The sequence below is a fragment of the Dysidea avara genome, chromosome 9 (genome assembly GCF_963678975.1).
Source record: "Dysidea avara chromosome 9, odDysAvar1.4, whole genome shotgun sequence".
Lineage (NCBI taxonomy): Eukaryota > Metazoa > Porifera > Demospongiae > Dictyoceratida > Dysideidae > Dysidea > Dysidea avara.
Window position 1 is genome coordinate 8,736,166 of NC_089280.1, and position 25,350 is coordinate 8,761,515.

At 37.2% G+C, this 25,350-nt stretch overlaps 3 protein-coding genes and 2 non-coding genes across 6 annotated transcripts in view; 3 read left to right on the plus strand and 2 right to left on the minus strand.

Annotated features, from left to right (window-relative positions):
• Window positions 1-513: 513 nt before the first annotated feature.
• On the minus strand, window positions 514-3,184 carry LOC136265603 (cytochrome c oxidase subunit NDUFA4-like). Its single transcript, XM_066060484.1, has 4 exons — window positions 3,027-3,184; window positions 2,797-2,885; window positions 1,948-2,014; window positions 514-710 (listed from the first exon to the last, which is right to left on the minus strand). The coding sequence occupies exons 1-4, from the start codon at window positions 3,072-3,074 to the stop codon at window positions 654-656; spliced, it is 261 nt and encodes an 86-aa protein (XP_065916556.1). The 5' UTR covers window positions 3,075-3,184; the 3' UTR covers window positions 514-653.
• Window positions 3,185-3,366: 182 nt separating this feature from the next.
• On the minus strand, window positions 3,367-9,891 carry LOC136265602 (cytochrome c oxidase subunit NDUFA4-like). The gene is made up of 4 exons (XM_066060483.1): window positions 9,676-9,891; window positions 5,967-6,055; window positions 4,561-4,627; window positions 3,367-3,490 (listed from the first exon to the last, which is right to left on the minus strand). The coding sequence occupies exons 1-4, from the start codon at window positions 9,727-9,729 to the stop codon at window positions 3,434-3,436; spliced, it is 267 nt and encodes an 88-aa protein (XP_065916555.1). The 5' UTR covers window positions 9,730-9,891; the 3' UTR covers window positions 3,367-3,433.
• LOC136265601 (phosphoinositide 3-kinase regulatory subunit 4-like) overlaps window positions 9,773-25,350 on the plus strand; it is a 38,379-nt gene continuing 22,801 nt past the window's right edge. For both annotated transcript variants that reach the window (XM_066060479.1, XM_066060480.1), the window contains exons 1-15: window positions 9,773-9,919; window positions 10,058-10,102; window positions 10,580-10,662; window positions 10,939-10,994; window positions 11,286-11,350; window positions 11,541-11,625; window positions 12,317-12,369; window positions 12,418-12,466; window positions 12,843-12,976; window positions 13,421-13,553; window positions 22,493-22,568; window positions 23,019-23,115; window positions 24,380-24,459; window positions 24,668-24,720; window positions 25,188-25,283. In XM_066060479.1, the coding sequence (XP_065916551.1) occupies window positions 9,828-9,919; window positions 10,058-10,102; window positions 10,580-10,662; window positions 10,939-10,994; window positions 11,286-11,350; window positions 11,541-11,625; window positions 12,317-12,369; window positions 12,418-12,466; window positions 12,843-12,976; window positions 13,421-13,553; window positions 22,493-22,568; window positions 23,019-23,115; window positions 24,380-24,459; window positions 24,668-24,720; window positions 25,188-25,283 (1,197 nt within the window). In that variant the 5' untranslated portion in view covers window positions 9,773-9,827. The remainder of the gene's footprint in view (window positions 9,920-10,057; window positions 10,103-10,579; window positions 10,663-10,938; window positions 10,995-11,285; window positions 11,351-11,540; window positions 11,626-12,316; window positions 12,370-12,417; window positions 12,467-12,842; window positions 12,977-13,420; window positions 13,554-22,492; window positions 22,569-23,018; window positions 23,116-24,379; window positions 24,460-24,667; window positions 24,721-25,187; window positions 25,284-25,350) is intronic.
• Window positions 16,859-16,930, plus strand: Trnad-guc (transfer RNA aspartic acid (anticodon GUC)). The gene has a single exon. It is a non-coding gene; the product is annotated as a tRNA-Asp (tRNA).
• Window positions 17,961-18,032, plus strand: Trnad-guc (transfer RNA aspartic acid (anticodon GUC)). Its single transcript has one exon. It is a non-coding gene; the product is annotated as a tRNA-Asp (tRNA).

Genomic DNA, 25,350 nt, shown 5'->3' on the forward strand with positions numbered 1-25,350 from the left:
GTCCAGGTGGGACTTCAGGTGCCCACACATTCACCTGTGAGACATGGTACAGCCTCCTGTGGGTTACTAGTTCTGCCCCAGGAGGATTTGTCTGCGCTGACTCATAGCACCTGAGTGGCGCACAGGTGCCCCAGTGTCCAGCACTGTGACCGCGTAGCGGCAGCTGAAAGCATTGCTTTTTGTGTGTATATACCACACTATACATTGAGCACATTTAATGATGCTTCACTCTCTCAACACAATATTGTTCCATTATATTATAAACAAACTGTGACAATAAAAAATTGAAAGGAACTACAAACAGTCACTATACAATCTATAACTACATGCAGGGTATATAATAACACTAGCCCCCTATTGTTACCATTCAACCAATACATCTTAATTCAATAAAAAGTACCGGTAATGGGAATAACTAAACAACAATCTAAATATAACTATCCAGAATACAGATTCCTTATATGTATATATACCGCAAAATATGAAATGCTGTATAGTTATACTATAATTGGATTTGTGATTAATTGTTGAATCTAATAATATACTAACAAGTATACTGAAATATATATACAGCACAAAGATAAATCACAGGGTATAATACTAATGACAAGTTGCAGTGGTCACAATGTACATGATTTAACCATGTACAGTGACTAATACTTTGGAGGATTCTCGTTAATCTTCTTGCCGTAATCCACAACTGCAAATACCTGAAGAAATATAGTAACAATAATTGCACTTGTGTATTTACAAAATCTAAGCATTGCCTTTTGGCAAAATACACGTGGAGATTGTTAGCCATGCCAGCTACGTAGATGCATACTCATTTCATAAATACAGTGTATATGTCAGAACACTAACTCATAGGTTACACAAGGCATTAATAGTGAATTGCTCATTTGTGCCATCAAAGCTAGTCCTATGGTGTCATAAGAGAAAGAGTCAAGATTTGAATGGATTTGTTAGTCAAATACCAAAAAATTTTATTACTGTGGAATACGCTTGCTAAGCAGACAGTAAGTATATAAACAGAATAACTTGAGCAAACCATATACACACCCATGGGCATTACCCTGGTTAACAACATAAACTACATAATTAAAATTAATAATAATGTGTGGGTGTACAGTACAGTACAGAGTACAAGTTTACATTGTTAACTAGGTATAGTCCAGAAACCTGATAAATACACAACACATATTAGGGAAAAGGCAACCATGCATTAATTGGTTGCATTTTACTAGCTGTCAACTATACAATTATATGCTCTCTTAATTACATACTTGGACACTCCTTGTTGTTTTCCTTATAGCATATTTATATTCCCAGCAATTATTTGGGACCAACTGTTTCAGTGGCGGATACAGGGGGGTTGGGGTTTGCAATGGTTTCAGCTGAAACCCCTTCTGAAAAAGTGCACGTGCCCCTAATTTATTTACGATTCGTGTGAATGATAAAATCATCAACAGTTTTGCATAGCTAGTGTATCACATTGGAAACTGTTCTACTGGTCAAACTTCAGTTTGCCTTTGAAATCATTAAAAATAGCATTACGGCATTAAGCGCCTCTAAAAATAATAATTATTTTAGTTCAAAACTTTCTGCAAAGGCCTGGATCAACTATGAAACAATGTTTTGGAGTGATTTTTATGATTCACTATAGATCTATGCATGTAGCTATAGGCCACTGAGCTATAAGACTGAGTTAACAACCCCAACTGGATTTATAGCTAAGTGGGATCACAGTTATTGAAAACTTTCTGAACCTGAAACCCCCTCTGAAAATTCCTAGACCCACCACAGTGTTTATATGAGAACCAATTATGGTGTATAAATATATACTGATGACATGTGTATAGTGCATGTGTATATACAATCCTATAGTAGCATCTCAAATTATTGGATCAGCCATTCATGCGCAACTCGGACACATATCATAACACTCACCTTAAAACATTTGTTTGAGTCAGCATCATGTTTCAAAAATGGGTGTGGGTTGGAATGCCGATCAAAACTGAAAATAAAATTTATACTAGTAGTAAATTCACAAACGGTGGCATATATATATATATTCAAACTCAGTAGTTGGTATGATAGTTAATAAGGTAAATGAATGGTGGCCATGTACCAAGGTTCATAATTGTACACTTTAATTACATGGGAACCAGAATTTTTTGCTACAATATATAGTGGTTTCAGCAGTAGAACTGAATGTATAATATTTGGTACCAAACTAGCTCTTTGGCTGTATTGCGTCCCTTAATTCAGAGTTGTCAAGAGAGAGTACACTTCCATGTCCTGCGCCAACTTCATAGCTATAGAAGCAATGTGCTACATGCGGCTTTCAGCCACAACCCTGCATGACACATTATAATCATTATTATACCCAAAATTCTTGTCAATATGTACAGGAAAAGTGGTAATTTTACTAGCCAAAAACTTTTGCCCTGCAGCATAATACATTATATATAGCTAGTTAACACTTACTCTGGCTAGTCCAATATATTAGATCACACACGCAGTATGATGATCATACTAAGATACTCATGATCAGTATAAGCCATGCATTGATGAACATGAGCGCACACATAACTTATCATTATAGCACCGATTAAATAAATAAATATATACTGATATAACACCATCCTGATTTATAATGAACAAAAAATGAAATTACTAGAAGTACTGACATGTATATGGATCCACATAGCATTAAATATAGCCTATTATATAGATAATCAAGTCAGTTAACGCTGGCAGAAGTATTTATGGTATCGGTAACACAACAACACCTACCTGATTTCAGGGTGCACCACTGATATTCTCACAAGAGCACTGATTCCCATCACACAGCCAGCTGATACAATAGCAACCAATGGAATAACCTACAGTGTTGTAACAACAGGTACAGAGGTAAGGGAGGCTCGAGTAGCTGAGAAGTGTGTAAAGCTAGCTAGTGAACTTGGCGAGCCAACTCAGGTTCTACGTATAGATACTGAACGAGTGCATCCACCCTCCTTTCTTACTTCTGGGCTTCGTCTCATCTGGCGGACGATGTTACTCAAGAACGCCATTTCTGACACTTTACTCGTAGTGACTAAGCGAGCGGAACCTACTTAGAAGCAAATACGATATTTGCATACCAGCCAACATACCGTATGTAGCAAAGCGTGAAATGTAATTAGCGCAAAGCGGCGAAAATCACGTGATCCTTTGAACAGAAGCTGGAGCAAGAAATACCCTAATACAACGTTCACAATTCTCAGCATTGCACGTGTCATAACCAGCTACAAGAGTAGTAGCCTACTTCATATGTTAATTTCACAGATCCAGTCTACCTGTATAGCATACATCACATACAGCATATCAACGGTATAATAATAACATCTTTAAATATTTGTTACAACAACCAAAATGAGTGTTCTACAAGTGCCTAATACTCTGGAGGATTCTCCCGGATCTTCTTGTTGTAATCCACACCCTGAAATACCTGGAAAAGAAACAAAATTACAAAATATAGCATATTGTATAAGCGTGCTCACCGTTCATATACTTGAGCATTAGAATACACTAATCATTATGCAATAGAAACATTGACAAATTTTGATTAATTGTCCTTTCGTTTACCAAAAGCTTTTTTTCTGTCCAAGTATATTTTCAGCTAATGCTATTTATATGCAATGTGTAGTGACACGTGATGAAGCAAAGCAACACCACAGTTCTATACCACCACAGTTTCCTACTATACTATGCAATAGCAGGATTTTTTGAGGGGAAAAATTTCATGATTATCACGGATTGGCAGCTATCCACAAAAATAGAGATTTGTATCAAAATGACATTGTTTAAGGCAACCAGAATAGATATGTTGCACTGTATTATGACATAAACAACTACCATATACCCAGAAATTTTGCGGTATGTATATTTCATGGTTATGTACTGTGTCAGGATTTTTGCATTTTAAATTTCACGGATACCTCTTAGCCCACAATTTAAATCACCGTTGCTTGATATATTTCTGTTTTCGACCACACAATTACAAAGGGTCTGGATTGAGTTTTGTGTCATACAGATTTCTAATGTGCATCTGAACCAAGTAGAAAATCTCTGCCTAGTCTTGCAGTAGGCCAGCTTCTTTCATGAGCCACGCCCACTTTAATATTGGGAATGTGTGGTACTGTTTGTAAGCACATGTGGAGTCCACATATGTCTACAAACACTATCACACACCAGGAGCCACACTAATTCATCAGTAAGGTGAGTTGAAGTTTGTAGGACACACAAATTTTCATGTGATAAAATTTCTCTTTACTAACCGCAAAAACTGTGCAAATTATGTACCGCAAAAAATATAATATCCAGGTATATAATAGCATCCTGTGCCACCACAGGTTCTTTGATGTTCTCGGTATTGCTGGGGGCCACTTGGCATACAATCCAAGTCTAGTGTTTGTATTTTTATGCAAAGAAGTAGAAACAATAAATCTCACATGTACAACTTGTGCAGAAAACACACATTACAGGCATGTGTGTGTTGTGACAATTACAGGCACTCACCTTAAAACATTTATCAGAGTTGGCACTGTAGTTTCGGAATGGATGTGGATTAGAGTGGCGATCAATACTATAATAAGAAAAAATTTTTAACAGATCAGATCAGTGACCCACAATATCATCAATCCATGCACTACAGTGATACGCCAAACACTTGGTTATAGTTTAAGAGTGCACATCAACATATCGTAAGCATAGAAATTTTTGTGGTGTATAAATTTTCACGGAATTCGTGGTTTGCAGTTGATCCACAAAAATTAATCCGCATACAGCTGATTCACAAAGATTAATTAATTTAGAAACTCACATCTCAGCTCGAGCAGGCCTAATAACCACCGCCACCAATGCACTTTCCTAATATAATAACGTGCATAATAGCATATTAATTCTATGTAATGCGTGACGTACGACCTGACAACGACACGTGCACTTATTCATCGTGTGAATAGATAGTGATGGCCTTGTTCAACCCGTTTCCTCTGATTCCAGCAGGCAAGATTCTTTTGTGGCGAGTCAACTCCACAAAATGGTTTGCTTAGTCCCAGCCTAGTGCACCAGCGTAAACAGAGTAGCAAAGCTGTTAAGCTGTAGTGACCTTAAAGCGCAAATTTAGCTCCCGCTGTTCCTCGAGAAAATAAACTGGCTCGTTGAGATTAAACCACGAAAATTATACCCACGAAATTTAATACACTTGCAAACTTGTCTTTTTTGCAGACGAAAATTTTACGCACGAAATTTAATACGCTTACGGTAGTTGTAAACAACCATCAGTGTTGTGTGATACAAGCTCCTGATATTGTCTATCATACTAATCGCCCTATCATTTTACCACAACACATATATCAGCACGAAGCTACGTATGTCAATAAATCAATGACACGTAGCATTCAGTACAACACAACATAGTCCCTAACCAACACTCTCTACTGCAAATAAGTCACTACTAAAGAAACACGCTACTGTCTTAAAAATTGTTTCTCAAAAAACTTATCTACATATACTATCATGCTTCGTGATATATGATACTAGACAAAAATTATATCACCATATAGAGTGTCTTGTTCAAGATAGGGTCTGGTGAATTTGCTTCTGAGTTTTGTAAACCATATAACAAGTACAAAGCAAAGTTAGAGGAATTTAAAACTGAGATATCATAACTAAATTAAAGTATAAAGCTTGTTCAAATCAAATCCACCAAATTTCAGTTACCAGACCCTACGCTGCCAACCAACCAGTAATGTCACAAATTTAAAGCGGTGAGGCAGCAGCCTGGCCATACGAGACTAGTGCCTCCCCCTTTTAAAATTTGTTAAAGACACAGCAATTTTTAAAGCAGACCAACTGATTACTAAATACAGATAAATATGGTAACACAATTCCATCACTCTGCAGCATAAAGATGTACATACCTCACTTCCGGATGTACCAATGCATTTCTAATGAGGGCAGTTCCAGCTAGCAAGCAGCCACCAGATATGATAGCAAACAATGGGATCAGCTGTAGTAACAAAATTACTCAGATGTACACATGTTCTATTTTGCTATACAGTGGGTTTGTTATACATAGAGTATACTTTCCAACAGTGGAAGTATTTTACTCACGTGATGTCTCTGTACAAAACCATATAGACAGTCACCATATATGTGGCTGTCTCAGCAAAAACCTACCTAGTTTGCACAAGCAGGCATTTTGAGAAAAATAAGAAATTTTAAAAATCATAACATTACGCATGCTACAAAGAAAGAATATGCAAATTTTAATTGAGTCATTACTCAGAGAAGCAAGACTCAAATCAGTAAAACCATACATCATCTCATGCGCTGGAGAGTTAAAAAATCTTTGTTTTAATTCTGTAGCCCTAGTGGTATGGTCACATGAATTCATTTATGATGCGGTAGACGTAAACAAGACCGCTGTCATTTCTTCAATAAAACTGCCTTCATGCGTATACATGCACAAGTGACTACACAAGTGACTACAGGGTTTAAAATGTAGTTTGGTTGATTTGCCAATTCATGGTGAGCATTTAAAACCAAATCCCAACTCTGTTGGACTAATGCAAACGTAAGTTATGGCTGCAAATGTAAGTACCCGTAGTCTATTTTCAGTCTAGTCGCTGTTTTCTTTGCTCTTCCTATTGTCTCGCTAGTGTTATAATTCTAAAACTACTCACCACAATAAGCTGAAATTTTGGTGATCTATTCCTAAGATAATGCTGAGAAAATAAAATATCTGAAGTTGTGTGAACTAGGCATGTTTTGCCTGAGATGGTCACATACTGTGGTTACAGGCATGAACTTATTTCTAATGGCTATATTTGTCAACTGGTTGTAATTTGTCCACTTGTAATGAGACAAATTGCTTAACCTAGCCTCGTACATAAAGTGTTATATCCAAATGAAAAGCATGCTCTGAAACCAATGCTGCATAGTATAGGGATGGAAAGGTGGAATATTCCAATAGACACAAATTTTAAGAAATTATCCAAGCCACATGATTAGTTAACCATTAAACAACACATGTACTGATGACCAGCACGCAAGAATTCAAGTACATGTAAACAATAAGCGTACTTTCAAAAGAACTGAAGTAAAGCACATAGCTATACATGTAATTCATTCTCAATGTACACATATTGTACCTCTCTTAACCCTTTAAGGACCGCTGCCGTAATATTACGTCCAAAGTAGGTATTGCTCGAAAGACCAGCACCGTAACATTACGTCCAAGATTATTGGCAGTAAACAAAGAGCTATAACTCCGCAACAAATGAAGCTATTAGATCGAAACAGGGGCCACTGTATTCGCCATTCACAGGCGATTCTTTTGATATATAAGGCCAACTTATCACGCAAAACTAAGCCTGTGTAAAATTCCTAACAAAGTACATACATTTAATATTTACACAACAATAAAACTAACATTGTAGAAATCGCTCCATAACTTTGGCTGTGTTCATCGTATTAACTTCAAATAAAGCTCAGAGTGCTCACTATTTAGAGGCGAATAATTTGATATACAAGATCACGTGATGCGGTTTTAAAAAACTAAAATGGTGGACTGTTTTTATTGATTGTGTCACAAAGAAATTGATCGCGTGTAGGTGTTTGAAACTCACCTTAGTGCTTTTAAGACATTGGTTCTACACTTTGGTAAGTTAAATAATGTTGTTTATTATTGTCAGGCGAGTCTTTTAGTATAATTTGTTATACAATTTAGCACTTGTAGGGGCTTTGTCAATGCTACAAACTTATTATATTTTTAAAAAACACTAAATGCGCAATAATCATAAAACGTGTGGGCTTTCAGGGTAGACTATGCACACAATTTTTGGTCCTTAAAGGGTTAACAAACTCCCTGAATTAAGGACACAATAGAAAAAACCTTCATAATAAAGACAAAAAGTTTGGTGCCAACAAGTCTGTTTAGTACATTTTTTTTACCTCTGAAAGAGGAAAACTTCTATATTACAGCAAAAAGTGGCCAAAAATTCTCAGTCCCAAAATGTCCGTAATAGAGAGTTTCACTGTATAGAGTCAAAAGGTACAGTTAAGGTTACGGGTTAGGCGCTTAATAATAGGTTATTATTTTTCGATGCTTGATAATGGATGGTGTAATATTGGCACGAAATTCAAGCAGGTGTTAGTGAGAAGGTTGTTAACTTTAAAGCGTTGTATAGCCACGTGATAATAGCGGAGGAATCATACAAAGTGAGTGTTAATAATTTACTGCGGAAGGTAGACAAGCGTAAAATTAAGTCCTGCAATATGGTTGAACCAGCGTTTAGCGCTACTGCTTAATGTGGTTATTATTCATCAAAAGTAGCAGCTGTCAGCCAATTAGCACTAATTTTTTATGTCAGTGTCTATGGGTGGTTATATTATCTAGGTCCTGTCGTGGAGACTTTGTGGGAAAACTGTCTAGAGGCTGGTTAGTTATCGTATCTTTCAAGGATAATGGCGATTAGTTCTGCTACGGAAATACCGCGAGTGCACTACAGTGCTGTTACAATCGACCTAGAAATCACTAAGTAATAGCTTATTAATGCTGAATATCATGGTCTGGCTTCCCATGAAACCTGGTTTTTGATGAATAACAACTCAACAGTTTCGCTGTTTAGTGCCTGCATTTCTGTACAAGTGCATCCCTTGTTGAGTGTATCACCACTTTTGGTATTTCTTGTACGTTAATATACCATGTTATTTTAGTGTGTTCTTCCGTGCAAAACGGTTAAAACAGAACTATAAGCAAAGCGCCTACAAAAGTATTTAATGGGTAACCCGTAACCTTAAAGTAACAATCTGATAAATAACCACTTTTAGCTGGACTTCATGCACTCTGTACAGTTAACTCCACAGCAATGGTTCTAGTGGCATGTAGTAAACCACTGAAATATGTTATTTATACTAATGCATTGGCAATAGAAGCACAAAACGTTATATTCTTTACCTGAAAACATAGTCTACAAGCAGTATAGCTGCTTAATCACATCACTTTCTCTATCCTAGCTGTTTACACTATAACTGCTGTAATAAAAATTAATAACGACATGGGCTGAACCCCCTCCCCAAATAACATCACTATGACGTTAAGTGTACCAAAATCAGTTAGGAGATTCCCCCTAAACAGGCATTGATAAGTCCCAATAAATTGCCAGCATCTAATGTGTCACTACCAAATATTTGCCTCTTACAAACTCTTTAAACTTTTGTGACTGTCCTGGGAGACTTTACCGCTTTGTCCTGAAGTAAGGCTAGTAGTCATAACTACAGACAACATATTGCCCACCATAAACCTTAGCAACTGCACAGATGTTTAAGTGCACAACTTCTGTCTTCAACACCGTTGGAAAGTATACTGTATGGTTAATACTAGCAACTTGTACAAAGGGCTGCGCATTAAATGGACTACAAACAAATACAGACGTACATTTTCCACGTGAAACAATATACAACCTTGTGAGCAATATGTATACAATACCACCCATGATAGCACTTGCACTTGGCAATCTAGCTCATTAAGGCTCAGTTAGGATGAGCTGCTTTAACAAAAAGCAAGAATGTATTAGTACAACCCGTGCACGCGCAAAAAAACTCAGTTTAACACAAATTCCTTACTTCCCTGTGATTCCCCATCTGCTGGAGGACCTTGCGCACCATAGACGACGACATTTCTCGTTCGGCTCTCTTCTCACTCTCTCTTCGTTAATATACCGTAAACATTCAATATGTTCTAATTTTTCAGTGAAATTCGAGCGTCTTTCGTTGCAATGGGTAACCAAATAACTAGTACTGCTCCTACACAAATTCTACCGCTGGAAAGTTATTTCAATGAACTACAGGAGTATGGCAAGCCGCACAGGTGCTGAATAACCCTTATTCTAAGTAACGCGCACCATGTATAGAATTGTGAATATTTTAATTGCTTACCTATTGTATTTTGAATGTATGATGATCATAGATTTCTACATGTTTGTGAAGCTAATTGTGTTGTTTCTAGTCTTGGAAGTACTCGATTCCTAAAGGTTGCCAGAACAACTCACAAGTATGTGTGTGATAAATAGTTGTGATTTTGTTGTGTGTGTGTGTGTGTGTGTGCGTGTGCACATGTGTATGTGGTGAGGCAGCATAACCAAGTGGCTAGAGCACCAGTCTGGTAATTGCAAGGATCCACATTCAATGCTCAGCTACTATTGTTGTTTCTTTGAGCAAGAAACTGTACGCACGTGCAAATTGCTCCAGTCTACCCAAGATGTTAGTCTGACCACCCTTTCACAAATGTGTCTGGTGAAATACAGATCCCATATCATCTCTAATGCTGAAATTCTGCACTAGCCAATTTATGCATGTCAATGACGTTAACACACAAATTGCTTCGGCAATGCAATGCTTTTATTTGAATTGTGTAAAACTCTGACATAGACATAACCACCAGTTAATGTACACTGTCTGATTGAATTCCTTTGAAATGATATGAGATTTGACCCTTACTTTATGCGAATGAGTACTCTCTTGTTAACAGAAGTGGTGGAGAAGTTGTGGTAAAGATATTCCCCAAACATGACACCTCAATTCAACTTGGAAAATTTGAGAAGGAACTTGACAGTAAGTTAGCCATGTATGATAAATATACAGATACATTGTAGACAAAATAAATGAATGAGTATATGAGACATACAAACTTTAAACTACAGTATAACGTTGTCCCTAGTATGCTGCACGTACGTAAGTGCTAGAAGTTTTTGGGGACAGCTTTTGTACAATATTGGCCATGGTAATACATTTCTTTGTTACGTACAGTATATCCATTGTCAGCATGAAGCTCCACCATGCTCATCCTTGTGCAATTTGTACCATGTTCACTTTGTTGTTGTCTTTTAGTGCTTAGGAGGAAGCTACATGGGGTACCTAATGCTCTCCCGTTCTTACAGTTTTGGGTAAGCAATATGACCAACACTCTTGATATATATTCTGTATGTAGCAGTACAGTATAGGTAGCTAAAACGTTCTCCAAAAGGTATATATTTTTTATTAAATCCCCAAGTGATTCATGTTTAATGCTCTTCCCCCCCCACAAAAAAAAAGAACAAAAAAAATTTTATGCCATAAAGAAATACACAATTCTTTTAATGAACATTTAACGTTAAGAAATGGAATCCGTGAAGCCAATTATCTACAATTTCATTAGTAACCTTTAATATGTAATGCTGTGTTGTTTTGTGTATAAGGTGGCTGACAAGGCAGCTTTTCTGGTACGCCAGTATGCCCGATTCAACCTTTATGATCGTCTGAGGTGTGTGTGTGTTGTGTTGTGTTGTGTGTGTGTAACTGTGTATGTTGTAATATAACTTTCATATTCTGTAAACGTAATGTATTCATTAATCAGTCTAGGTGCCTAATTCAGTGTGTATATTGTTTGCATGTATAACTTGTATATTTGTACGATGTGCATGTGGTGTCATCCATATGTTTCATGCTGTTAGTACTCGGCCATTTCTGAACACAATGCAGAAGAAGTGGATTGCCTTCCAATTGTTATCAGTGGTCCATGACTGTCACAGTAGAAAGGTACTAAACAATAGCTATGGTTGCTCCTCCTACTATATTTCATGATGCAAAGTTTGGTTTATAGTGAGCTTGTATAGTCATTCTATTGTCCATTTCTGCCTTTACAAAAGACACCTTGGAATGTGGACATACACCTTGATAATGAGAACTGTTTTTCATTGTATTAGCGTTAATAAGGACAACATAGTGTATGTGCTTAGACCACTGAACACTTTAAAGATACAGTAAAAATGTGCATGAGCAAACTTTCACAACTATTATGCTTAGAAAGATTTCACAGAGAAACTTTCATGATTGCTTCATCTACATACAAGATGTAGCCACCACGGAACATCGATACCACAAATTAATATAAATTTTGCAATTTTATTAACTCACAAAAATAAACGAGTGCTTATTTTGCACGATTCCTAAGTGTCCAGTATATATAGCACAGTAGACCCTCAGTTATTCGACCCTCGTTTATCTGTACCCTTGTTTATCCAAAATTGGAAATGACTGTTCTGTTAGAGTATTTAGAGTACAGGTGTATGTTCTATTAGAGTATTTCAACAGTGCTCATTTTCAAAAATGTGCTTGTCTGCCATTCAGTGTGGTTCAAAGGTACTCATGTGATATATTGACATGTATATACATTGTTATGTACCTTGAATGTAGTGTATTATTACCTCTCTGTGTGTACATGTTACAGATAATTCATGGTGATATTAAGAGCCAGAACGTATTGTTAACTGGCTGGGATTGGTAAGCCATTTACACAGTAACTGTACAAAGTGTATGTGTATGTTGTAGGGTTCTGTTGACTGACTTTGCTTCCTTTAAACCAGATACTCTGCCATCAGTAAGTACACGTGTGTGCGCGCACGTACACACACACACATGCACACACACACACACACACATGCCACCACCACCATTACACATTGTACAGTAAACCCTCAGTTATCCGACCCTTGTTTATCTGAAATCGGAATGATGACTGTTCTATTAGAGTATTTTGAGTAAAAGTATATATATATATTCTATTAAAGTATTTCAACAGAGCTCTGTATATAAATGTATGGGCTTCAATTATCTGAACAATTCACTTATCTGAACACTTTTACCATTTCCTGAGACACATTGGGGTTTGGATAACCGAGGTTCTGTACAGTTGTACAAAGATTCATATGTAGTTGCCTGCTAGCTGTTATTAAACCCGATCCAACTTATTTCAGGATAATCCAGCAGAGTACGCCTTCTTCTTTGATACATCACGGAAAAGGACATGCTACATTGCTCCAGAGAGATTTATTGATGACCAAACTAATAGTGGTGTGGCCCTTGAACCAGCTGACATCTTCTCACTAGGGTATGTACAGCCTTCTAGTTTGAATTTTCTCAATAGCCATATTACTGATTGTTTGAGAGATGCATGCATACATGCACACAATGAGAGTTAGCAATTTTAAAAGTAGTCCTTATTAGGGACATCCTTGGTAACCAATATAGTGAACCTCATCTCTCTGAGCAACAGTTATCAAACATATTTAGCCAATCTCCAACATGATTGTACTATTAGAGTAGTTGACTGTTCTGATAGCTGAAATGAGTACACTGTAACTTTTACCTGTGCTTTTTTGCTTTTATTCTGATTACCATTTCAGCTCTAAACACTGTGTAGTACCAGGGTGAGATAACCAAGGTTCCACTGTAGGTAAATGTCAAAATGCAAACTACCTTTTATACAAGCCTTCTGCTTTCTTACATGTCCCCAGTAAGCTAGTAACATATTGTATAACCTTGATTTCTTCAGGTGTGTGATAGCAGAGATGTTTGGGGGAGGTGCCTCATTGTTTGACCTGTCTAGTTTACTGGAGTATCGTAATGGAGAGAACCCGCCATCTCTACCAGAGTATATCAAGAAGATTGAAGATAAGGGCATAAGGGTGAGTACAGGATATTTAAATGTGCACTTCATGACTTCGTAAATAAGTTACCAAGGCCATTTTTTGTAGTCCCATTTTAAAAGTCCGAAAGGATTTATTTATTTATGTATACGTTGTAAGCCAGTCAAAATTTCTTGGCCTTATTGTGCTGGTAGCTGCATTACAGAATTAGTGTGTAAACTTGGCCTTTATAGAGTGGTGGCCTTCTATACAGATGGCTACTAAGACAGCCCCCACTCTATACACATATACACAGCATTGTTCAATTACTCTAATTAAAGCATACACCTGTTGACAAAACACTCTAATAGAACATTCACTTTCATGTTCAGATAATCAACCGTTCAGTTAATCGGTGTATCTTCTGTGTAAATTTTCTGTAAATTCTAAAAGGCATCCAAGCACAATGTGCTGTATGACTTGTTTCTAAGAGGCTACATTATTCATACGTCTTGTGAATCGGTGTCCAACATTGGCATCAGCACATGGGGCAGCATATTTGTTTGTGTATTATACCGTATGTACGTACATAGCAATGTAGGTGTTACATTTTTTGAAGGGTTATTCAGGACCACCCATCACGAGAAAACTACAATTGTAGTGAAATATCACTTACCATACAGGTCACGTATCCATCACTTTTAGTAACCAGAAGAGGTAATACTGTACTACATTGGTGAAGGAAACTCGCGTAGTCTCTAAACCAGTCAACTTTAAATATCCCAACTTAACAGTAAAAATCTACTTCTCTACTGCATCATCATCAAAGTAGTGATGCATGCCTTATACATACAGCCTGTACAAGCAACCCAGCTCAGCTATCAGTATAATAAGCATAGAAGATATTGTATTGTTAGGCAGTTCCTTGATAGTATAGTGGTGAGTATCCCTGTCTCTCCCACAGGAGACCGGGGTTCGATTCCCTGCCAAGGAGGTGGTATTTTGTTTCTTAGCTGCTACTCACAATACAATACCTACACACAGTATTGTACACAAATCCTAACGCTTACCATTGCAAATGACTTTTATGACTGGGATTAAAAGTTGTGAAGTCAGAGCAAGAAATGTCCAATGATTGCACCTTATTCATAGCTTGGTTATTTTGACATGTAATTGTAGATATGTATCTGTATTTGCTTTTAAGTGGCAAGTATGACCAAGCCCTGCACTAGCAGTAGGTTGTGTCACAGTTGTAGTACATGGCAAATTCATAGAAAAAAGCAACTCTTACAATTCCTTATCCCAACTCCAGCTCATCAGTAGCACATGGGGTGTATATTAGCACACAAAACAATATTTTTTCCTGCAGTTCCTTGGTGGTATAGTGGCGAGTATCCCTGTCTGTCACACAGGAGACCGGGGTTCGATTCCCCCCAAGGAGTTTGCTTCTTTTTTTTCTTAGCTGTACTGCTCACAAGCAAGGTGTTTACAGTATACTTTCATCATTTTACATAAAGTGGGATTTTTCATGAAAAAAAAGGGTGAGCCTTAATAAACAGGGATGAAATCTGAGGTTGCAGCCAGTGAAAAATAATAGCAGTAGTGGACTAATGGCAATTAATTTTAACAATTAGAGAGATTAAAAGGTAACAAGTTGATGTTGTGCTACTTCTAAAAACCAGGCACCCATGCAATTAATACTGTCCCATTCTAACTAGATTAATCAGCCGTGTATATAATTTAGTTTATATTCATGTTATAGTTATTATTAATTCAGCTAGATAATTAGAATTTGTAAATACTGTAATTTAGTGTATTTCGTAATTCATGAATTATTTTGTAATTCGGTAATTACGTTGCTATGCACTGCTAAGGAAGCGTAACTATAACAAACCACTTTAAACCACAAATTACGCACAGAAGTATCTTCTCAACTGTTTTATAGTGTGTCTATTGTGTTTTCTCATGTGAATTGTATAGAGAAAGCCTCGAAGCTGCCCTTCATTTTCGTTCGTGTAAGTATGGGTAATGCCCCCCTTTCAACTCGAAGGATACGCTACCTCTGGTAGCCTAAGAGGTCTTCAGTGTTGTTTTAAAGTTGTTAAACGTCTATAAAACCGAAAGGGAAGACCGTTTAAGAAGTATATGAACAGGTCGCCATACCCGTATTTCAGACCTCCGAGAAGAAACCACCTCAGAGCAAAGTTATGTGTGTGGAAGTTTAATACAGACTTAATTTAGCTTTCAATTCTTACATGCTGGCTGCTTTTTATAATTTTTTACGTTTTTGCTCACGTGGGTGCATACGGACAAACAAACATAGGTAGGTAGGTAGGTAGGTAGGTACACACACACACACACACACACACACACACACACACACACACACACACACACACACACACACACACACACACACACACACACACACACACACACACACACACACACACACACACACACACACACACACACACGTTTTTACGAAAACAATTTCAGTAAACCAGGCGCGCGCCCACATGGTTTAAAAATTAGGTGATGTCCAAGCAACTAAAGCAAGTTTATACAAATATCTATCACATTGTACATTGTTCAGACACTATGACCATATATAGATGCAATAATGCTTACTGGGTATATACAGTGATGTGGGTACACCCATGTATGTGGTACATGTACAGTATGTCATTATTTGTGTACAAAATCCCTAATGTTACATCACAGACTTTGATGTTATCCATGTTTCACTTTACTGCATAGACAACTCACTTTCTGTACAAAGTTCACTTAAACTACTTCACTATGAGGTTGTATTGCACACTAATAGAATAGTTTAGCTGCAGTAAAACATTTCTGCTGGTTGTAAACTGTTTTCGTAACCTTGTCAGCTAAAAGTGCGGTTCGACCTCATGGGCTTGTATTGTATATCTTTTCCACCAGTGAGTACAAACTAATTTGTACACTAAATGCATGACGCCTGGCCACATAGGTTCTGTCCAATTTATCCAGTAGAATTGCACTGCTTTGTAGTAAGAGGTGCAAAAAGTTACCGAAACACAGATCCCGTGTACACCCACTTCTGTTTCCAATTCCAGTATATTTCAAGCACTGACTGAACAATGATGGTACGTATGATATTTTGACTACTGCACCTTTTTCATAGCTTCGGTATTTTGGCATGGATATCTGTTAGATGTTAGACTGTACTTCACAGCAAGTCTGAGTGATCTGTTCATAACGAATTACAACAAATCTTTATTTCTATGACACAAACTCAGCAATAATACCCTATATATACCCTATATTCATGAGCCAGCTCAGCTATCACTATAATAAGCATAGAAGACGTCATTTGGTTAAGAAGTTCCTTGGTAGTATAGTGGTGAGTATCCCTGTCTGTCACACAGGAGACCGGGGTTCGATTCCCCGCCAAGGAGTTTGTATTTTTTTTGCTACTCATTTGTATGGACACACCTTAAAGGTGACTGGACAATGTAGGGTTTTCCATGCTAAGTTGTACATGACCCAGCTAATTTATTAGCGTAACAAGTATAAGGAATTTTTTTATATATATTTGAGTAGGGATCATAGAAATAATAAGCAAGTAAACAAGGGAGGTCATCTACACCTGCAGCTATACTAGTGAACAGTTAATTCCTTGTAGCCATGACTGAAGTAGGGATTAAATGTCCACTAGTATAGCTGCTGGTGTCGATGACCTCCCTTGTTTACTTGCTTTTTATTTCTACCCTACTCAAATATGAAATTTCTTTTTTATTTACTATTTTGTAGCAATCACTGGTGAGCCATGCATACTTCATCAAAGGAAAGAATGGCGCTGGTCAGACTTACCATGTATCAATCACTGGAAAGTGTTATTGCCATTCGCTTCATTTTCAGCTTTGTTACACCTGTTGTACAGCGTTACAAACAAAAAACAGTGCAAGAAGTGCCTCAATTCAGTTACTATGCAAAATAAACGTGCATCCTGAGTATCAATTACTGGGAAGAAAACGGCTATTTCGCTTCATTTTCAAGTATGTTCTACCCGTTATATGTCATTACAAACAAAGAACAATATGGGAAGGGCCTTTGCAATCAATCCACTAATTATACGGATGATTCTCGTAAAGGCTAGCTTGCACTGAAGCCACCAAGGGTTACCACAAGTCAATGCCTTCGAGGCAGTAGAGAAAGAAATAGGACACAAAGGAGGACAAAGGAAAGTTTATGATGTATGCACTGTAGCTGCTGAGGTTGGCAAAATGGCTCGTCTTAGGTTGAAGCAATGTCGAACAGTGAAGAAAAATCAAGTCCGTAACTGTAACCATAGTTGAGTTATGCTTGGCTGAAGGCATCAGTTGGTCAGATGTGACACAAAATCGACAATGATACCATAATATACTTAGATGAACTAACTCAACTATTTGTATAATAATCAAAGAAGACACTGTGTTGTGAAGTAGTTCTTTGGTAGTATAGTGGTGAGTATCCCTGTCTGTCACACAGGAGACTGGGGTTCGATTCCCCACCAAGGAGGTATTGTTTTTTTTCTCAGTTGCTGTTCATTTATGTGGACATTCCTTGGAAGATTCAAAGGATTACACACAAAATGTAGGATTTTCCATGCTAAGCTGTGTTGCACATCATGACAACATTTAGCAATAACTTCTACTCTATTAGTAACTCTTGATACAGGTTTTTGCAATTGAATTCGGCGACTTTGCAATTGAATTCGTCCCGTTTGCAATTGAATTCGTCGGTTTTGCAATTGAATTCGTCCCGTTTGCAATTGAATTCGTCGGTTTTGCAATTGAATTCGTCCCGTTTGCAATTGAATTCGTCCCGTTTGCAATTGAATTCGTCGCTTTTGCAATTGAATTCGTCGCTTTTGCAGTTAAATTCGTCCGTAACAAGAATGGCAGCTGGAGCAAACACGAAAACATGATGTAGCAGCTGCTACAAGAACTTGTTCATGTACAACAGTAGTAAACAACTCTTTATAAGGCAATAATTCTTCCTCTACAGCCTCTCCAGCAACATTCCAAACATTCCAAACTCTACTACGCTTTTCGCAATGGGTGTGGTCACTCGCGAGCAAGCTAATTAACTTGTCAGACAGCTATCACCTTCGTGTACCACCAGCTTCAATTACCTTCTAGTGTCTCAAGTGTAACTCTCCAAGGCATAAATAGTTCATCTCATAATGAACGGGTTGGTTTCTTGCAGCCGTTTTGTTTATGACGAATTGTAATGCAAACGCGACGAATTCTATTGCAAAACCGACTAATTCAACTGCAAAACCGACGAATTCAATTGCAAACGGGACGAATTCAATTGCAAACGGGACGAATTCAATTGCAATACCGACGAATTCAATTGCAATACCGACGAATTCAATTGCAAACGGGACGAATTCAATTGCAAACGGGACGAATTCAATTGCAAAGGCGACGAATTCAATTGCAAAAACCTGTAATAAACACATGGTTGTTAAGCAGTTTCTTGGTTGTATGCTGTCTGTCTGTCACACAGGAGATTGGGGTTCAACTCCCTGCCAAGGAGTTTTGATTTGTTTCTTAGCTGCTACTCATGATGTAAACACCTGGATGGGTGTTACTATTCACTGGATTGGACTACTACACTAACATACATGTATTTTTGGGTTTTTAACTTTGTACAGATTTATTAAGTCTTGCTATAGCTATAGGCCTTTACTAAATACCAAATATGAAATAAACAAAAACTGTCTTCTAGGGATTTCGCTTCTGCTCTACAACACCTATACGCTCCTTAGCCGTGTGTGTAGTAATGCTGCAGGACTGTGATAGCGATGGTCATCAGCAGCTGCCAATGATACCCTTGAATGACATACATAGAGCGACCATTGGGCTGGATACCATATAATCTAAGAATCTGAGATACACAGTCTAACTTGGGTTAAAATACCTTTAATATACAAAATTGTCACGCATCAATGAAGTTCTTTCTGCTCTTTACATGTACTAGATGGCGCACTGTACAGTATTATTTGAGACTGAATTTATTAGAAAACTGATTTTATTAGAAATGCACTGGTGTATAGATTTGTAACTCTCTATCACTAGTTAACCATTGCCATCACAGCCTTGCAGCATTATCACACACAAGGGTAAGGAGTGTATGAAATCCCTAGAAGACAGTTATGCTTATTCCACTACTCATATTCGGCATTTAGTAATGGGCTAAAGGCTCACTGTCTCTGAAGGTCTTTAGCTAGCAAGACTTACCATAAAATGTGCAAAAACCAAAAATATGTCAGTCCAGTAGTCCAGTCCAGTGAATAGTAACATCCTACCTGGATGGTTCCAAAATAGGGAAGGTACAAACAATGGACTAAACTACTGGAATGTATTACTGGACTGGTTTTTTTTTTGTTTTGTTTTTTTGGCGCATTAGCCATCATACTTTCTTCAATGCACTTGTTGCTTCCGTGGTGTCTGCAATATACATTGTACAACATTTTCCATTGCTTCCACAACTGTCAGTCTGTAAATATCTTTTTGCTGGGATTAAAATATTGTGAAATGAAAGGTAGCACCCAAGAAATGTCTACTTATTGTCCTTTTTGAAGATCACACCTTATTCATAGCTTGGTTTTTTTGGCATGTACGTATTTGTATTTGCTGGGCTTGCTTATTTCCTCTTCTGTGACAAGTCTTAAGTAAGCCCCATACCAGTAGGTCGTGCCACAGTTGTAATACATATGTGGTACATGCATGGTTAAAAGTTGAATAACCCTTACAATTTCTTAAGTGGTAATTACAATGATATTCCAAACTAGTGCTAAGCAGTTTTGATGTTTTAAAAACAGTATGGTATTGTCAACTTGATATTGCGGAATGAGTAAGCTATTGGCATGCATTAGTTGATGATCTGTAGTTATAGAGTCCCTAATCACAGTAGAATTGTGTTGAAAACTGATTGTAGTATATACGTATCCATGCAAGTACACTTCTTCATACAAGCTTATTATTTAATAAGACTTAGAATCCACTGTATTTGCGGTAGTCAAATATTGGACAGTATCAAAGACAGATACTGCGGTTTAACTAAAATATTGTCGTATTGCTCAGCACTATCCCAAACAACATGTACTGTTATCCCATACATAAATATTTATGTGACCCAACTCAGCTATCAGTACAAGGCGTGTATATTAACACACAAAGCGTTACTTTTTCCTGCAGGTCCTTGGTAGTATAGTGGTGATTATCCCTGTCTGTCACACAGGAGACTGGGGTTCGATTCCTCGCCAAGGAGTTTTTTTTTTTTTAATCTTAGCATAGATATACAGACAAGTACCCGGGATTGGAATCATCCGGTTTTTCGTGCCGGATCATTGTTACCGGAAGTAGCAATACCTTCGAATTTATAACACAGAAGACTACTTCTACTCTTGTGAGTACTTCCTAAAACATTAATACTTAGTTGCCGTACGCTATAAGTCTGGTTCCCTGGATAATGGTGGCTACGCATCGAGGGACACACCTACAAACCAGGCCCTACCGCTAATTAACCAACCCCTTTCGCGAGGAAGGCTTACCAACGACTAAACAAACACTCTCACATATTGAAATTTTACAGAAACGTATTGTGAATGGCGTATTTCACTATCCCGCCTTTTCGAAGGGGGTAACAATGATCCGGCGAACGCGTTTGTATTGAAGTTATTGGCTCACGTGAGATGATTCCAATCCCGGATACTTGTCTGTATATCTATGATCTTAGCTGCTATGTACATTGCAGGTGTCTGCAATATCCATTGTACACAAACCCCAGGATTTTTAATTGCAATCTGTCAAGATGTGAATAAAGGCAAAGCTGGAAAGTCATAAAATCAAAGGTTGCAGCCAAGAAAAAAATTTGACAAAGCAATTTATTTTAACAGTGCTAAACATTTTGGATACTGCACATTTTTACTGCTTGGCTATTTGGCATGTAATTTGCAAGGCTTGCTTTTTCAACAAACATATAGTCATGATTGAGGAAGAATGTTGTACTTTGCAGCAAGTCCAAGTGATCCCCACACTAACAGTAGTTTTTTTTTGTCTTCGTGACAAATTCACAAAAAAAAAAACATCTTACAAAAAATTTATTTATGTGGCACCAAAGCACCAATGATACTCTTTATTCCATATATAGACGGGCTGCCTTTTAAATCGTGGTCATTTTAACCAGTGACGCTCTCTGAGTTTTGTAGGTCAAAAAATGTAATATGGCTAATGGCGGTGACAAACATTTCGGTTAGTTTTAGCATGTTAGTGCTAGTCAACTTTTAGTACGGTGAGTATACAGTATAAGGGTTGAGCTACAATATAGCATATTCATCACGTAAGGTGAAGAGACATGTCCTGTCCCATAAGTTATGATAATCTCATCAGGTTTTAGGAAGCAATGAAAATTTGCACTGAAAATTAATATTCTTTGTAAAACCTACATGAAATGGAAGCGCATGTTGTACAGGGACCCATCCTAAAACGGCAAGCTTTCTATAGATGAGCCAGCTCAGCTACCAGTATAATAAGCGTAGAAGATACTGTTTTGTTCAGCAATGCCTTGGTAGTATAATGGTGAGTATCCCGGTCTGTGACACAGGAGACCGGTGTTCAATTCAAGAAGTTGTTGTTGTTGTTTTATTTTATTTTTTTCATTTGTTCTGCTCACACTGCAGACAGGTTCTGACATAACTATTTAAAATACTGTCAAGTACTGTTATACAGCTACAAAAATAACTGTTCTGTTTTCTTTGATATCAGTGATTTCACTAGTACGGCTGTGTGTACATATGTTCTATCTGGCTACATTTTATCCAGAACAGTGTTGCTCAGACATATAAATACTGTAATAATGGTAGATGTAGGATTGAATGTACATACACTTAATACCTGCTGTTCTGCTGTACTAGCTAGCTTATAGTACATTCTAATTAATGTGATACTTTTGTGTGTTTTGTGTAGCGGCTAGTGAGACATATGATACAGAAGAACCCGAAGGACAGGCTGAAGGCATATGAATATCAGCAGATTTACAGAAGTGTGTACATGTTGTAATATCAAATGTTTGTAGTGTGTTGTGTGTTGTGTGTGTGTGGTGTAGTATAGTGCATGTGTGTAACCGTGTATACATATTTGCATCTTTCGTATGTATGTATGTATGTATGTATGTATGTATGTATGTATGTATGTATGTATGTATGTATGTATGTATGTATGTATGTATGTATGTATGTATGTATGTATGTATGTATGTATGTATGTATGTATGTATGTATGTATGTATGTATGATGTATGTATGCGTGTATATCTGTATGTATGTATGTATGTATGTATGTATGTATGTATGTATGTATGTATGTATGTATGTATGTATGTATGTATGTATGTATGTATGTATGATGTATGCGTGTATGTTTGATGTATGCATGTGTGTATGTCTAGTCAAGTGTCGTACACCCCTATGCATTATACTGTGTATACCCACAGAGGTGGCATTTCCTGATTGCTTCTACAATTTCCTCTTCCAATATTTTGTTGATTTCACAAAGAAATCCTTCACCTCACCAGATGAAAAACTGCAGCAGTAAGCTGTCTGTGTGTAACACACGTGTATTCACTGTATACTCAGACTTGGGGTCAAATACAGTGCATAGTATTTAATCATAAATACTACCAAATTTTGTCAGGACAGTATTTAAATACAAATGCTTTCTGAAGTATTTAAACACAATTTTTTAAATACTTTGTTGTTGTTAGGTTTTCCAATTGACTCATCTACTTGATTGTCTATCTACACTGTACACATGTTATATCTTTACGCATAACATCGTTATTTTTGTTATTACTGTAAACTACTGCTATTAAATTGTAAGGCAACATGCTAGCTCTATGAATGTACAAGGGGTGTATGTGTATTGTACACTATTGATTGCATCTATTAAACATCAGTCTTTTATTTGTTAGCCTGCATCTCTCAGATTGAAATATTTTCTGTGTGGTCTTTCAGTAGGTGCATACAAAGCTGGCACAAAAATTGAGTTGCAAGCTATGCCAACAGGGAATGTTTAGTTTCCAGTACTTAAGTGCATCCTTCTCTTGCAGTAAGCATGGTGACAATAAATATTCTTCGATGTGATATGATAGTATTAGAGGATACTGTCTCACCTATCGAATCATTGAAAAGGTCATGTCTTGGCTGGGGGCTCTGACTCCTAATATTCAAATGACATTGCTTATGAATGTTGTGATCAAAGATCTTATTTTAGTAAAACTATTTGAAGTGATTGTAAGTATTTAAATACATTAGGAAAGTATTTAATTATAAATACAAATACATCCAGTTTCTTACAATTACTCAAAATTTGTGTTTAATAAACACAAATACTCATGTATTTGATCCCAAGCCTGACTACCAATGACTGTTTAATTAGATCATTTTGATGTAACTGTATGTTGTATTAGAGTACTTGATTGGAGCTCTGAAGTACACCGCTTGTTTTGTTGCATGTAATGAATAGTAGCCACCATCTTTGTGTACATGGAATTGTAGACGTTATGCATAGATATGGTTGTTAATATTCCTGTTGTGATGAGATTGTGTTGTTTTTTGTAATCCCATCTGTAAATTAGATTTACATTTTGAATTCTGTAAGTATAGTAAATTAGCTGTTTTAAACTGGATGTTTTGACTGTGTGTATACTGTATATAGCAAGTAACGCTATTGATTTTTAAATTTTGTTTTAAGATGTGGTGGCATTTTACCATTGATCATTTGTGTTACTATGAATGATTCTGTATAAATTATATACTCTGTGGCATCTAATAGTATTCTAATTCATTCACACAGATTACACACAGACATGGACAACATCATCACCATAGTGATACAAGATGGAGAAGTGGATGAGGATGGATCTGATGCTGGAGGTCAGTGTAAGAATGATAACCCATCTAGAAGACTAGTTGTTGCTGTGTCCGTGTGTGTGTACTGTATAGTGTGTTTGTGTCCGTGTGTGTGTACTGTATAGTGTGTTTGTGTCCGTGTGTGTGTACTATATAGTGTGTTTGTGTACGTGCGTGCACGTGCCTCAGTACATAGTACAGTGTAATGTAACTATACTATTCGTCCCTACAGATATCTTGGTGATAATCCTGTCAGCCATTACCTCATTTCTAAGAGTTGCTAAGGTTAGTACTAGACACTACTCTTGTAATTACTGTACACCCCCTGACCTAATAGTGAGCCATGTTATAGAAAGTTTTACTACACACACACACACACACACACACACACACACACACACACACACACACACACACACACACACACACACACACACACACACACACACACACACACACACACACACACACACATGCACACACACACACATACACGCACACACTAGTACATACAGTGTAAACAAGACCTCACTGCTTAGTATTAGGTGTAAGGTATGTACAGAAGTTCTGTGTATTTAAATCACAACATTTGAAGGCCCACCTGTGCATTAAATATAAAGTTTTTAAACACTCTTTACTGGAACCAATTGTCCAACTATTGCTGGAACAAAATCAAATTATGTAATTCACAGCACTAAAATATACAGAGGTATGGAGCATGTTTAATGATTTTGTGTGTGTGTGTTGTGTAGTTTGCCAAGTCAAAGTTACAAGCTCTAGAGATGATGAAGAAGATCAGCCATCATGTTACTGACCATTGTATAGTGGAGAGGATTGTGCCATTTCTGGTATGTGTCATATATGGTAGGGGGGGTACTGATATTGCGATATCTGTAATATCGGTAAGAAGTGCTG